Source organism: Cynocephalus volans, chromosome 2 (assembly GCF_027409185.1).
Source record: "Cynocephalus volans isolate mCynVol1 chromosome 2, mCynVol1.pri, whole genome shotgun sequence".
NCBI lineage: Eukaryota > Metazoa > Chordata > Mammalia > Dermoptera > Cynocephalidae > Cynocephalus > Cynocephalus volans.
Window position 1 is genome coordinate 193,593,819 of NC_084461.1, and position 15,750 is coordinate 193,609,568.

Genomic DNA, 15,750 nt, shown 5'->3' on the forward strand with positions numbered 1-15,750 from the left:
GGACAGGGAGCAAGAGATGTAGAAGAAGTAACTGGGAGAGCCACAGACGTTTTATTCATTACATACTTATTGAGTGCTACTCTGTGCCAGGCAGTATTTTAGATGCTGAGGTAGAAGGGTGAACCAGGTAGACATGATCCCTGCTTTTGTGACATTCACATTCTTAATGGGGGACAGGTCATGTAAATAAATAAATAAAATGTAAATAAGTGCTGTGAAGAATATAAAACAGGGCAATGTTATGGGAAGTCATGAGGGTGAGAAGAGAAGGCTTCTGGGAGGAGATGACATTTGACCTGAGGGAGCTAGCTATGCAACGTTCAGAGGGAACAACATTCCAGGGTGAAGGGACAGCAAGTACAAAGACTGAGGCAGGGACAAGCTCACATATTAGAGGAACAGAAGAGTCATGGTGAGTGGAGGGGAGTGATAGAAGGGAAAGTGGAAGGAAATGATGTTGGAAAGAGGTGAGGCTACATCAAGCAGGACGTGTAGGCTATGGACAGAGCTTGGATTTTGTTCTGATTGCAATGGGAAGCCATTGTGGGCTGTAAAACATATTTTCTGTGTTCCCCAAATAGGACTCATAGTTTGACCACAGGACAAAATAAATTAAGATTATCACCATCCTTAAGTGTCTCAAAGAGGGATCAATAAGAAGCTGCCCAGAAATACTGAGCAGATGGAATCATCTGCTTATAGCTGTCAGGGATGCCTCAAGACTTATTATCAGATTCAAGGCATTCTGTGGACTCTTCACCCAAGTATTCTGTTCTATCCAGGGTTTAGAGCCTCTGGTGAGCTCCCCTGACCTGTGCATCCCTCTGGAGAGGAAGAAGAGGGAGAGGCCTGCTGTCTCTGGGAACTGGTGCTTACCTCCCCATCAGGAGTCCTGAATGCGTACCTCAGGTGTTGTTAACATGGAGTTCTGAAGTCCATGTGGCTCCTCACAGTGAACCAGGTGACATGTTTCCATGAGAATTCACATCTTCATTACCACTTTATTAAATGTGAGAGCTGGAAGGAAGCTTTGGGTTTGACCATTCCACCTCATCCCATTTAATATATGAGAATTTGAAGCCACAGAGAGGTTACTGATTTGTCCATGGTCACACAGCAAGCATGCAGCATCAGTCCAGAATCCACGTCTCCTAACACCAGTTCACTGCTCACTCCATCTCATCCAGCACCTCTCTGCAGCACAGGTCACCATGACGACTGCCTCCACCTCTCAGGTTCATCTGTGAAATGGGATGATAACAGTTTCCTCATGGGATTGAATGTTGAATTGAGGATTGAATGGCGTAAAAGATTGAAACATGGTTTGGAATATGTCAGTGAGCTCTAGGGATGTAAGATCCGGGTAGTAAATACTCGTTACAGTTACCTTGGCAAGCTGACAGGCAATGGGAGTGTTTGGAGACTCTGGCTCACCCATGTGTTGGCTTTCAGGTGTTAAGGAAAATGCAGAGACGCCACAGCAGCAACACGGATAACGTTCCACCTGAAAGGTAGGCATCCCCTGGTTTTGTTCCATCTGAGGGCTCTCAGACTTAGTTGTTAGAGTCATAAAGGAGATCCAATTGGAAAGCGTTTTGCACAGTGATGGCTTTATACTAAATACTCAAGGCATAATAACTGGCTATTGCTTTTATGGTAATTCTCAAAGCCAGTGTGACAGATGATTTACTTTACTCATTGTATCAATGATTGTACCAATGGGATTTTAATTTATAGAGATATCTTAATCCACTTGGGCTGCAGTAACAATAATACCATAGACTGAGTGACTTTAACAACAAACATTTATTTCTCACAGTTCTGGAGGCTGGGAAGTCCAAGATCCAAGCACTGGCAGAGTTGGTGTCTGATGAGGACCTGCTTCCTGATTCATAGATGGTTGTTTTCTAGCTGTGTCCTCACATGGTGCAGGAGTGAGAAAGCTCTCTGTGACCTTTTCTATAAGAGAACTACACTAATCCCATTCATGACGGCTCTACCCTCAAGACCTAATCACTTCCCAGAGGCCCAACCTCCTAATACCATCACATTGGGGGTTAGGATGTCAATATATGAATCTGGATGGAACACAAACATTTACCATCACACTGAGTAACAACATGGAGGGGCCAATGACAGTGGAAGATGATTTTTATTGCTTACATTTCCCAAGAGGAGGGAACACACCACACCACACAGCACCATGTGGGGAAGCACCAGTGTTGGTCAGCAGGCAGAAAGGAGCAAGGAAAGAGCAGAGGCCACAGCTTGGTTGTGTTTTCCACAAGAAAGACAGGGCAGGGCAAGGCAGGGGAAACAGCTTAGGATTGGCTAGTTTGAGTAATGTCGGTAGGCTCTGGGGTGTAAGGGTGGTCTCTGATTATGTGGTGTCTGGCCCTGGTGATTTAGAGCAGGGGAAATATTGGCTGTGTGAAAGTTAGATAAAGGAGGTGGTTGGGGTATGGGCTCTGGATCACAGAGGGGATGTAAACAACTGTGGCTATTAGTGTGACCCTGTGTTGTGGTTTGAATGAACCCCCAAATTCATGTTAGAACTTAACCTCCAATAGAGTGGTGGAAGGTGGGGCCTTTAAGAAGTGACTGGATCAAAAGGACCATGCCTTCCTGAATGGATTGACCCACTCATGCAGTAATGGGTTGATGGTTTAATGGGTGGTCGTGGATGTGGCTTTATAAGGAGAGCCAGTGAGAAGGTCAATACTCTCGCTCTTGCCATTCTCTCACCATGCCATACCCTGCTCGCCAGGGGACCCTGTAGAGAGTTCCCAGCCAGAAGAAGGCCCTCACTAGATGCACCCCCTAGGCCATGGACTTCCCTGCCTACAAACTGAAAAAAATTAATTTCATTTTCTTGTAAATTACCCATTTTCAGGTATTCTGTTGTAAGCAACAGAAAAGGACTAATACACTCTGTGATTAATGGATGCCAAACAGACAAATACAGAATCTAAAAACTACAGTTAAAAACACTCATGAGCTAGAATTTCTATCCATTTAAACCCAAGGGAGCGCACACCTTTGGGGCCTATTCTCAGGCAGTGTCTCCCAGCCCCACCCCCACCCCCACCCCCTTGCTAGCACATACATCCAACGAGCAGGCAGACAAGCTTTTCTTCCCTCACATCCCATTCTGGGTCCCCTGCAACTCCAGTGTTGGCTGCAAAATCACAAATAATATCTACCAGTCCCAACATTGGACCAAGTTTTGTATCAAGCCTGACTCTTCTGCAGGGAGGAGCATTGGCCATAAGTCACACAACCCTTGGCCAAAATCCCAGCTCATCCATTTCCTACTATAGTGCCTTTGTCAAGAGACTTCACCCCTCGGTCTCAGTTTCTCCATCCATAAATGGCAGATAAAACTCAGAGTTGCTTATGAATGAAGGAATGAGTGTAACAGTGCACAAACACAGCATCCAGCTTAGAATAAGTGTGCCTGTTGGAGCTTTTGCAGCCTCTGAAGACAGCATTGCCATCTGCTCTCAAGTGAACCATGAGATCTTTTGGGGGCAGAGATCACAACAAAAAAATAACAGCCACTGTGTATTGAGTGCTTACTCTCTGCCACCTTCACGTTAGCCCAATGAGGTCAGGACTATTCTTATACCCATTTTACAGATGAGGAAGCTGAGGCTCAGGGACGGAAAATCAATTTTGAGACACCACATTTCAGCTGCCTCCTATCTGGGTGAATCCACTTCTCCTCCTGGGCTGCCTCAAGCTCTTGCCCTTAAGTGGTTAAGTTGGAAGTGCAGCCTCTGTCCCCCCAAGGAATATTCTTTCCCGTTTAGGCTGAAATCCCGGTTGGATGCAGTGGAGAGGCCCAGGGAAGGGAGGCCAGCTATAAAAAGCCCCTCGGTGGGTTGAGACTTCCCTGGTTGTATTGGAAGCCCCCTGAGCCCAGTAAACTCAGAGTGCTGGTGAGCTCAAGAGGCCAGGGAGGGCTCTCCAGGGTCTCAAGGGGCAGCAGAGGAGAAAGAGTGGCCTCCGCATGGGCAAATATGGGCACCTGCCAGGACTCTTTCTGAGCTCAGCTTCTTGAAGTGTAGAAAAAGCTCAAGGCCCCTTAAGGATCATAGCCATGGTGTTTGTTGTTGTTGTCATTATTAATATTGCCATTATTATTATCCAGAGGCAAAGGGAGGAGGACCACACATTTCCTGGGCCTTTGGAGCTAGCAAGGACGCAGCATGGTGGGGGAGGGGGAGAAGGTGGCCATCTTCAAGTTTTGTCGCTTGCACCAGGTTCATAATAACATACCCCTAGGCCCAATTTGTGAGGCCAGAGAAACCAACCCTGAGACTTCTCCAGACCAGCATGCCCCCTGCTGTGTTTCACAGGTGTTCTGCAGGGTGGTAATCGGTTTTCCATGGATAAAAAGAATTCCGTGGTTGAATAAATCTGGGCAAACACCAGCTTTAAACAGTGTTAATTTTTTTCAATTGCAGCCTTGTCAAAGCCTTTAGTATGCTCGTTCATTCATTCCCTCAAACACCACTCACTGAGCATGTTCTATGTGCCAGGTACATCTTGCCAGGTGGTAGAAATATAGTGAGGGGCAAACAGGTATGGTCTTTGACCTCATGGAGCACTGGTTCACAGCACTGACTGCACGTTAGAGTCACCTGGCAACTCTGAAGAACTCAAGATGCTGGAGCCACCCCCAAAGACTTCTATTCAATTGGTCTACAATGGGACCGGAGCACCTGGGTTTTTCAGGAGCTCCCACAAGTGATTATAACGTGAGGCCAGTGTCAAGATCAAGAGCCACAGGTCTCAAGGGAAAGATAAGCAGCAAAATGACAACTGTCATCCATCTGTGCAGGTGTGGTTAGCGTGCAGTGAGAACAAGAAGCAGGGCACTGCCATTGTCTGGTAGGTAGGGGAGACTCCACCGAGGAAGAGAGATTGTAGCTGAAATCTGATGGATGAGTGTATGTTACCTAAGTAGGATGGGGTGGAAAATTTCGGGGGACATCTCAGTGAAGGTGACAACCTATAGAAAGGAGACTTTGAGTAGTGAGAAAGGGGTACACGATGAGGCTGGAGTTTGAAGCCAGATAATCCAGGGCCTTTGGCACCTTCATCTCTCAGAGCCTCAGTTTCTTTATCTGTAAAATGAGAATGACATAAATATCTATCTGTAGGGCTTATCTGAGACTGCAGGAAGGAGTGCCAAATGGGAATCCCCTGGAGGGCTTTTAGTGGGAGAGTGAAATAATCAAATATATGTTTTTTTAAATGCACCCTGGCCTCTGAGTGGAGGCCTCTGAGTGGATTATACAGGATCGAGTGTGAAAGCTGCATAAAACCTCCCTGCAGCCTCCCTCCTGCTGCTACTTGGTGACTGGATGATGTCTAGCATACATTAAGCATCTACTGTGTGCCCTGGGTCATGGGGTCCAGAGGGTGAGTGAAACTCAGCTCTTGCTTTCAGTAAGCTCATGATGTATTTGGAATGCTTTAGGGTCTGTGGAGGTGCCTCAGGGTCCCACCCCAGAGTGAGAGAAGTGGGAGGGCTCTTCGCCCTCCCTCCTCCTCCCCAACACATTCACATTGAGGAAATCAGCTCCACTGTGTCTGTGGTGGAGACTGAGTTTCCACGTAGGGATTCCATTTGCAAAGGGTATAAGCTCAAGAGAAGAAACTGGCAGCCAGAACTCTGGGATCTCTGTTCCTCCAGGAATGGCTCTGAAAGAGCCACCAAATCCTTTGCCTGATTCCAACCCAAGAGGCCTGTGCTTGGAACTAGAAAAAGCAATTTTGCTCTGGAGGTCTTCCATAGGGACTAGAGTTAGTTCCCATGTATTGAGCACCTATTGTGTGTCAGGTACATTTCCAAGGGTATTTTGAATTTGATCCCACCAGGAATTCTATGCTTCAATGGTATTTTTGCCCATTTTTCAGGTGCAGAGATTGGGGTTCAAATGTGGGCATCTCTACTAAGTCTTTCCATTACTGTCTGCTGCCCACCAAATACCAGCTGTACCAAGGCTCGCCCCTCTGGGGAACTGGGAGTCATTAAACTTGAAGATTCCAGAGCCAGAGGTCTTTGGGTTCCTGAGGTTATTCTAGAATCATAGAACTCTGCATTCCCTTTTCAGCGAAGTATAGTGTTTAAGAACGTGGGCTCTGGAGTTACACTGCCTGGATTTGAATCCCCCTGCTCCATCCCTTACCAGCTATGCGGCTCTGGATAAGTAACTTTCTCTCTGTGTGTCTTGTTTCTTTATCTGTAAAATGGGGATATTACTAGCACCTAATTCACAAGGTTGATAGGATTTAAATGTTGATCAATGAAAAACACTTAGAAAAAGTGTCTGACACATAGTTAAGTTTTCAATAAAGGTTATGATTCTATCGCTATTATTATTTGTATTAGTCTGCTAGAGCTGCCATGTACCGCAGGTTGGGTGCCTTAAACAACAGAAATTTCTTTTCTTACAATTCTGGAGGCTGGAAGCCTAAAATCAAGGTGTCAGTAGGGATGGTTTCTTTTGAGGCCTCTCTCCTTGGCTCGCAGATGGCTGTCTTCTCCCTGTGTCTTCACACAGTTGTCCCTCTGTACCTGTCTGTGTCCAAATGTCCTCATTTATAAAAGGACACCAAACCTATTGGATTAGCGCCTACCCCAGTGACCTCATTTTAACTTTGTAACCTCTTTAAAGACCCTTTCTCTAAATAAGGTCACATTCTGGGGTGCTGGGGGTTAGGACTTTTACACAGGAATTTGAGGGAGACACAGTTCAGCCCATAACATCACTGGTAGTATTTGTCCCCCATCCTCTGCTGGGGTTCTGTCTTTCTAGCCACCTGACTTGGTCGGGTTTCTCTTCCCTTGTCACCAGAAGTCGCAGCCAGGCGCTCAGCTCCGAGGCCAGTGTGGACGAAGGCGGGGTCTTTGAGAGCCTGAAGGCAGAAACAGCCTCCTCACCCACACTCTTCTCCGGCTTGACAGGCAACCTTCCTGCCAGCCCGTTCCCAACCAGCCTGGTGCTGGGGTCCTCTGCCAGCGGTGGGGACGTGTTCATCCAGATGCCAGGGTCCAGGGAGGAAGGAGGGGGCCGGGGTGAGGGGGGCACCTACCACCACCGCCAGCCCCACCACCACTTCCACCATGGCGGCCACCGTGGGAGCTCCCTGCTGCAGCATGTGGGCGGGGACCACCGAGGACACTCGGAGGAGGGGGGTGATGAGCAGCCAGGGACACCTGCCCCTGCCCTGTCCGAGCTGAAGGCTGTGATCTGCTGGCTCCAGAAAGGACTCCCCTTCATCCTGATCCTCCTGGCCAAAGTGTGCTTCCAGCATAAGCTCGGTGAGTCCTTGGGGACGTGGTGTCCTAGCCTACGGCTTCAAACATGGAGCCCCCACAGCCCGTGGGGTGGGGGGCTCTTCATCCAAGGTGCCGGGGAAGGAAGGAGAGGCAAGCAGGGTGCAAAGTGCTTAAGGGTGTGGAATTCTGAGTCAGACCTGGGTTCAAATCCTGGCCAACTCACTGTGTGTCTTTGGGCAAGTCACCTGGTCTCTGAGCCTCAGTTTCCTCATCTGTCCAATGGGGGTTGTGATACAGACTTCCTCAGCTTGTTTCTTGACGTGAAGGAGTAGCATGTAATAATGAAGAGCTCAGTCTGCTTGTGTCTGAACCCCAGCTCTGTCCCTTACTAGCTGTGTGCTGCTGGGTATATTACTTAACCTCTCTGTGCCTCAGCTCCATCATCTGTACGTTGGGGGTTATGATAGTATATACTTCATGGATGGCAGTGAGGTTGAATTTGAGTTAATATGTGTGAAGCAGTTTGGACAGTGCCTGGCAGAGAGTCAGTGCTTTGCAAGTGCAGATTGTTATTTTTATTTTACTCATTATTAACACACATTAAAATACTTAACATAGAGCCTGGCACATAGCAAGTGCTCAGTAAATGCTACCTGTTGTTGTTATTAGGATGTAAGACAGTGATTCATAAAGTGCCTAGCCTTGTGCCTGACACATACTTAACATGCAATAAATGGTCTGTGTTTACTGTTGTTGTTATTATTGTTGTTGTTTCTTACTGTTGTTAGATCATGATGTTGCCGTGCCCTGCCGGGCTCGTAGGGTATTGTGTTAGTCCTATGGTAGGAGTAAGGATAAGAATTATCTCATGGCCCACCACTTCCCATAAGGAAACATCTGGAAGGGATTAGGCTGTCCTTTGTTTCTTATTTTCCCCTCTTTGTGAGCTCAGGCAACTGGGACCACTCCGCCTTCCTTGCTGGGGCGCTACCGTACAAGCCTCTCCCTTTTTATCCCTAGACACGGAAGCCAGCATGATCCCTCTTACCCTGAAATCTGGCAAACTCACAGCTAAGTTTTATTCTCCAGTATGCTTATTTTCTTTTTCATTGGCAGATTTTTTGTTGGTTTTTTTTTTTTTTTTTTTTTTTTTTTCATCAAAGAAGAGAGTAGGAAAAAGGATTGGGGAGTTACTGGTTCTTATTTTCTATGTTTTCAATGAAGAAATGTATCTTTTTCAAAGTAGATCTGGAGAAATACCTAGAGTGCACATACTATCAAAAAAGTAAACAAACTCCAAACACATTGTGTCAAAGCAGAATCCTGTCTACAAGTAACAAAAAGTAGGATTTGAAAATCATTATTCTGGGAGAATTCCAAGATGTTAGCTTGGCAAACAGTGACAATTAAATGAGTTGTGGATTAAATTCAATTCCATTCTCCCATCTGCCTGGGTCATGTTTTCCTGTTAGCTGGGATTTTTTTTCCCCTTTAACGTGAAACTTTTATTCCTTATGTTGTTGTGTTCTTTTTCCATGTATGCTTTTATTACAAATAACACACCTCAGGTTCTTTTTGAAAGTAGAAATAATAGGCGCCGTTTAGTAACTGCTAGAGATTGTGTTCTATAAGCATTATCCCTCTACGAGGTAAGTACTGTTATTATTCTGTCCATTTTGCAGAAGAAACTGGGGCTCAGAGAGGTGCAGCAACTTGCCCAAGCTCACACAGAGAGGAGGAAGCAGAGCCAGGATTTGAACCCAGGTCTTACCAGACTGCACAGCCCATTCTCCTAGCTCAGTGCTGTAAAATATCTCCACCATGGCCTAAATCCTATCCCTAAATCAGAGGCGTATAGTCAGAATGGCTCAGGGTTCCCAATGATTTACATGGCATCCTAAATCCCCCAGAAGTGGGATTTTCTCTCTCTTCTGTGGTTAGCCTGTCAACTCCAAGGGGAACAGGGATGTGACTTTTTCCAGAGTTGCTCATGGTCCTGGGATGGGCCTGACGAGTCTGAGTGGGTGGTGTTGAACCCTCCTCTGTCCCGCAGGCATTGCTGTGTGCATCGGGATGGCCAGCACCTTCGCCTACGCCAACTCCACACTCCGAGAACAGGTCTCTCTCAAGGTGAGTCACCTGGCCAATCAGTCTCCTGTTGCTGCTATAACCAATGATCACAAACTTAGTCACTTAAAACAATACAAATCTATTGTCTTTGCACTTCTGATCTGCAGAACTCTAAGTGGGTCTCTCTAGGCCTAGATCAAGGTGTTGACAGGGCTGCATTCCTTCTGGAGGCTCTGGGGAAGAATCTTTCCTTGCCTTTTCCAGAGTCTAGAGGTCACCCACATTCTTTGGCTCATGGCCCCTTCCTCGTTCTTCAAGCCAGCAACATTGCATCTCTATGACCATCCTTCCGTAGTCATATCTCCCTCAGACTTCCCTCTTCTGAATTCCTCTTCCACTTTTAAAGTCCTTTGTGATTACATTGGGCCTGCTTGGATAACCCGGGAGACCATCCCCATCTCAGGGTCAGCTGATTTGCAGCCTCATTCCATCTGCAACCTCAATTCTCCTTTGCCACCTAACATAGTCGCAGGTTCCAGGAATTAGGACATAGACATCTTTAGGAGACTGTTCTTCAGGCTACCACTGCTGGGCAGATCCCAGATGTGCCACCCTTCTCCTCTGCCCTCCTCCCTTCCATCAGCAGCATCTCTTCTACATGCCCCTAGTCCAGTCCTTTTACTCTCCTGGCATGCAGCCCATTAGTTCACTCCCAACCCACCCTCACAGTTAAGGCCATCCCACTGATGCTGCTGGGTGGACGCAGAGCTTCACCACCAGCATCCTGAAGGTCCTCTAATGTCTGCTTAGCACTGTGTGCCTGGCACAGCACACAGCCTATTGCACAACTCATCTTGCAGACTCATCCCAGCAACCTGAGAGGGAGACAAAATCACTCTCATCTCATTTTCCCCATGAGGACACAGTGGCTCAGAGACACTTAATTTCCTTGCCTGAGGTCACACAGTGAGTGCAAGTGGTGGCATCAGGATTTGAACCCAGGCAGTTGAGCCCAGAGCCTATTCTAAGTTCAAATGCCAGCTCTTCCACCCACCTGCAGGCCCTGGGATAGGTTACTTCAGTTATCTCAGCCTCTGGCACCGCCTCTGGTAAAGGGACTATTCATACGCAGAGACCCATGGAGAGGATTAAATGAGATAGTGCATAGAAGGTGTTAGTGTAGTGCCTGGCATATAGGAAACATTTAATTGAGCTATTTTTTTAAAAGCCTGTGCTTTCTACTGTGCAGGTGACCCCATACCAATCACCATCTTCTCTGACACTTCTATAGTGTCATCTGCTGTCTCAAAAGCACTTGGGCCTGCATGCGGCACAGAGAGCAGCTCAGTCTCCATTTGCACATGAGCACATTGAGGTCCAGGGCTGGAGACAGAGCCAGAGGTTCTTCTTGACCCTTAGTCTCATCTTCTTCATGCAAACCCCTTTCTGCTGTTATTAAAACAGCAGGTTGACTCAGCACCATAGTGGGAGGCTTTGGGGCTGGCTCTCTCTCAAATGCAGTAACATCCCAGTGGTGCCTTGACTTGAATTTTAGTTGCTGAGAGGATGTCTAGATCCATGGACAGGGCTCCAGGGGTCCTTGAACACTATGAAGATAGGTGACGTTTTGCCTATGTGTACATATTTTCTGTGAGCAAGGGTCTGCATGGTCTAAGAGTCTCAGCTTATTACTAGAGAGCTACCTCCTTTGCCCTTCAGATGATGTCTTCTCGGGGCATTGCTAATTCCCTCTTTCTATTCCACCTTTGGTTTGGATGTACAGGGAATTAAACTGGGATCTATTATTTATTGGAGTAAAAAGAGTTGCCGAGTGGATTAATCACATTGATAAGAGCAGCTGGTTGGTTGGAGGTGGTTTCTTGAGTCGTTAACCTTGACCACTCCTGGAGTAATGGGTGGATGGAGATGCATTTGTTTCGTCCACTCCCTGGAAATGTGCGTCGTCGTAATAGTGCGTGGGGCGCTGAGCTGTGTCTGGAGACAGTGTGTATTGAGCATTTACCGAAACCGCAGGGAAGGTTACACTGGGAAAGTTATGACCTCATCTTATTCCAGCAATGCAGCTGCCTGGTCCAGGAAAAGACAAGCTTTTGAGAATCAACAGTAGCGGGGTCTGCATATGTCTCCCAGGGTACACAAGCAGGAACATGCCCTTCTCTGGACATTTCCTAAGATTGCCCTCGGGCTGAGAAGATGCTGGGAAACAAAAAACTAAGAAGGTTTTATGCTTTTTTTCCTGGGGACTAAAAAGGAACAAAGCTGAAGAAAGAGAAACAGGGCTGGATAGTAAGGGCTTTGATGGCCGTGTGTATGAATTTGAATTTAATACTATCAGTGTGGCCCTACATTGAACGGTCAATCCATGGCAGTAGCCCAGAGGTCCATGCTAGAAAAAGAGCGAGCAGAAATCTCCAACCTCTCGATCTGAACCTAGCTGGGTTATAAAGTCTTAATACTAGGTCCTACTCCTTACCAAGCCTGAAATATGAGTTTGTACCAGGCTGAATGTTTACTTTTACAAATTTGTCTTAGTCCTTAATAACACCCCCATTTTCAAATGAGGACACCGAGGCTTAAAACACATGCCTGTGAGCAATAGCTACTTACCTCTCTGTGCCTCAGTTCCTAACAATAAACTAACACTACATGCCAGGCATTGTTCTCAGCATTAATGTACATTAAATCTCACAACTCTATAAAGTAGATACTAATATATACCCATTTTACAGATTAGGAAAGGGAAATAACAAAGAGTTTAAGTAACTTGCCTGGGGTTGAACAGCTCCCAGGTAGCAGACCAAGGATTTGAAGCCAGGTCATCCAGCTCTGAAGTCTGTGCTGTAAACCACAGTGCTCTCCTGCCTTTCTGGATAGTTCTCCAAGCAGGTTTCCACCATTCTGTCACTTTCTCTGTGACCAGCCCCGCTTCCTCCAAAACTCTGAGAAAGTGAAAAGTTGCCACTCATCAGAGAACATTCTGGAAGATTCTGGAAGGTTCTGCCATGTGCTTCTTTATCATCACAGAATCCTCACAGATCTCTTGATTTGTCTCCAGGAGAAGAGGTCGGTGCTGGTCATCTTGTGGATCTTGGCCTTTCTGGCTGGGAACACTCTATATGTGCTCTACACGTTCAGCTCCCAGCAGCTATACAACAGGTGAGCAGGGGAGTCGGACCCTCCCCCAGTGGGAGAGTAGGGGGCTTTGTGGGGCTTGGGGCACACACCCCTTCACTTGAGAAGGATGCACCAGCTCTGTCACATTGAGACTTTCAAATTCCACCCCACTGTTATTATACACATATGCCTAGAACAGCACTTTCTAGTAGAAATACAGTGCAGGCCACATATGTAATTTTACATTTTCTAGTTGCTACATAAAGAAAACTAAACAGAAACAGGTGAATTCCTTTTTAATAATACATTTTATTTAAACCAGTATATCCAAAATATTTTCATTTCAATATGCAATCAGTATAAAAATTAAGAATGAGATATTTTTTATTCTCTTTTTCACGTTCTTTGTAATATAGTATTTTACATGTACAGCCCACGTCAGTTCCAACCAACTACATTTCGAGTGCTCAGACTGGTTAGTGGACACTGGATGGGCAGTGCAGTTCTAGAATATTTCCAGAAGGACACACAAGTAACTAGAAACAATAGTTGTCTTTGGGGTGGGCACTGAAGATTAGAAACTTTTAGTTTGCACTGTTTGGCTTTTTGTACTGTTTGATTTTTTTTCCCTACCTTATGAATGTAATTGCTTTTTGACGTTATTTTAATGTATATATGTCTACATTTTTAAAAATCTATAAAGATACACACTAAAACAGGGGTTGGCAAACCACAGCCATCCACCTATTTTCACTAATAACATTTTATTGGAACACAGCTACACCCATCCATTTACGTATCATTTATGAGTACTTTTGTGCTATGATGGAGTTCAATAGTTGTGATGAAGACTGTTTGGCCCACAAAGCCAAAAATATTTACTATCTATTCTTTTACAGGAAAGGTTGCTGACTCCTGACCAAAAATATTAACAAATTTAGATGTTAGATATGTGGGTAACTTTATTTTTTCTTTGGAATTATCTGTATTTTACAATTTTTTTGTAATGGATGCTTTTTTTACATAATAATAGGAATAGTTTTTGTTGTTGTTGTTTTTTAATGTTAAGGGATAAAAATGTCTACCCCATCTGGTTTGACTGGGCAGAAACAAAGATACCGGGCTCCCTGCTCCCCCTACCCCAAACACATGTCATATGATTGGGGATGCTCTTCTCTGTGACCTGTTGACTCCAAGTTCTGTGCAATATGGTGGCAGACAGGGAAGCAGAGCCAAAGAACTTGAATGGATTAAGTAGCCTTGATTTATCATAAGCTTCCTTGAAATATTCCTTCCCATCACCCTGGCAGCCAGGCACCTGGAAAATCTTTTGAAGCAAAGAAGCTTTTTTCACAGATCTGCCAGAATAAACGGAGTGGGCAATAAAAAAAAAAAAGAAAAGAAAGAAAGAAAAACAAATAAACGGAGCAGGCGAAACCTCACTCACTGCAGTGAGCATGGTGAACAGTCAAAAAATTTCCTTTCCAAATTCTTTCAGGGCTGCTTGCCAGCCTCCCATTTTCTGTTAGTGAGTTACTTTCCCTGGTGCCCCATACAGTGTTTAGTTCAGAGCAGTTGCCTGTCAATATTTGTCCAATAAATAAATGAGTACCTCAGAATTTTTAAAGGAATATATTTTTGTAATTTCAAAAGTAATTTATTTTTAATGGTGAAAGTTGGAAAACAACTAAAAACAAAAAGGATGAAAATCACTTCCAATTCTGTTACCTAACAGCAACCCTGTTAACATTTTTCTCTGCATATATGTGCTTTTTTGTTACAGAAGTTGTAGTGTATAGAACATGCCATTTTATAACTCTTTTTCCTTTACCAGCATATCATTTTAAATCAGCAAGTAGCATTTATTGACACTTCCTACACATGTCCCCAGAACTATATTAAAAAAACATCAATTAGGGCCCTTTGGGTTACTAGTTTAAGCAAACAGGGCATTCTTACCTTAGGCATTATTACTTCAGGCAGGGTTTAGACAATCCTAAGAATACCTGGACAACCAGGCCTGAGAAAGGGCAGAAACCGGGGAAGTTCCTAGAAGTTGTGTTTTTTGTTGTTCAGAGGTTTTTTTGGTGGCTGGCCAGTAAGGTGATATGAACCCTTGACCATGGTGTTATCACCACCATGTTCTAACCTGCTGAATAACTGGCTAGCCCCAGTTCCTGGAATTTGACAGCCAGAATTCATGGACATTTACTCTGATGTTCAGCTCTTGGCATGGTTTAGCTTTTCACTGGCAGTCTCCTTTTCAGATTCAAGAGAGAAAGCCCCTGATTGGCTTCTCCTGGGTCAGGGATCCACCCGTCCCAAGCAGCTGTAGCCATAAGGGCCCGGTCACAGGGTCCGGTGGGAATGTGAACAGTTTCCCTGAGGATGGTAGTGGTGAGCATGTCTCAGAACAGAGGGTCACAGGCTGGACAGATGCTTCAAAGGCAACTACTTTACAGAATTTGAGGACTGTTTGTAGAAGGGTCTATGGGTGACCAGAGTCACAGATCCACATCGGACACAAAATTTTGTAAATCCCAGACATGGAGATTTCACAAATCAGTAAAGCATGCCCAAAACAAAGTCTAGGGGTCCACCAAGTATATGCCAACTTGCTTTTCGCAATTAAAAAAATCTAAAGAAACAATCATCACACAATAACCAAAAGGTAGAAGCAACTCAGGTGACCACTGACAGATGAATGGATAAATAAAATATGCTATTTCCATACAAAGGATTATTATTCAGCCTTAAAAAGGAAGGCTATTCTGACACATGCTACAGCATGGATGAATCTTGAGGACGTTTTGTGAATTGAAATAAGCCAGACACAAAAGGATAAACAGTGTATGTGTCTACTTATATCAGGTACCTAGAGTAGTCACATTCATAGAGGCAGAAAGTAGCATGGTGGTTGCCAGGGGCTGGGGGTGAAGGAAAGGGGGAGTTGTTTGATGGGTAAAGAGTTTTAGTTTTGCAAGGTAAAAAGAATTCTGTGGTCAGATAGTGGGGACGGTTTGTGCAACAATGTGAATAAACATAACACCACTGAACTATGTATATACAAATGGTTAAGAGGATCAATATTATGTAATGTGTATTTTACCATAATTAGAAAAAAATGATCATCTACCACTACATCATTTCTTTCTTTCTTTCTTTCTTTTTTTTTTTTTGGCAGTTGGCCAGTATGGTGTTTCATTTTAAAATGGGTATTTTAACACCAAAGAATCAATTAGAAATACAGA

The 15,750-nt window shown here is 45.0% G+C and overlaps 1 protein-coding gene across 1 annotated transcript in view; it reads left to right on the top strand.

Moving 5' to 3' along the window:
• Positions 1–937: 937 nt before the first annotated feature.
• RNFT2 (ring finger protein, transmembrane 2) overlaps positions 938–15,750 on the top strand; it is a 67,277-nt gene continuing 52,464 nt past the window's right edge. Inside the window, exons 1-5 of the mRNA XM_063087894.1 lie at positions 938–961; positions 1,453–1,511; positions 6,870–7,336; positions 9,348–9,424; positions 12,441–12,541. Coding sequence (XP_062943964.1) covers positions 938–961; positions 1,453–1,511; positions 6,870–7,336; positions 9,348–9,424; positions 12,441–12,541 — 728 coding nt within the window. The remainder of the gene's footprint in view (positions 962–1,452; positions 1,512–6,869; positions 7,337–9,347; positions 9,425–12,440; positions 12,542–15,750) is intronic.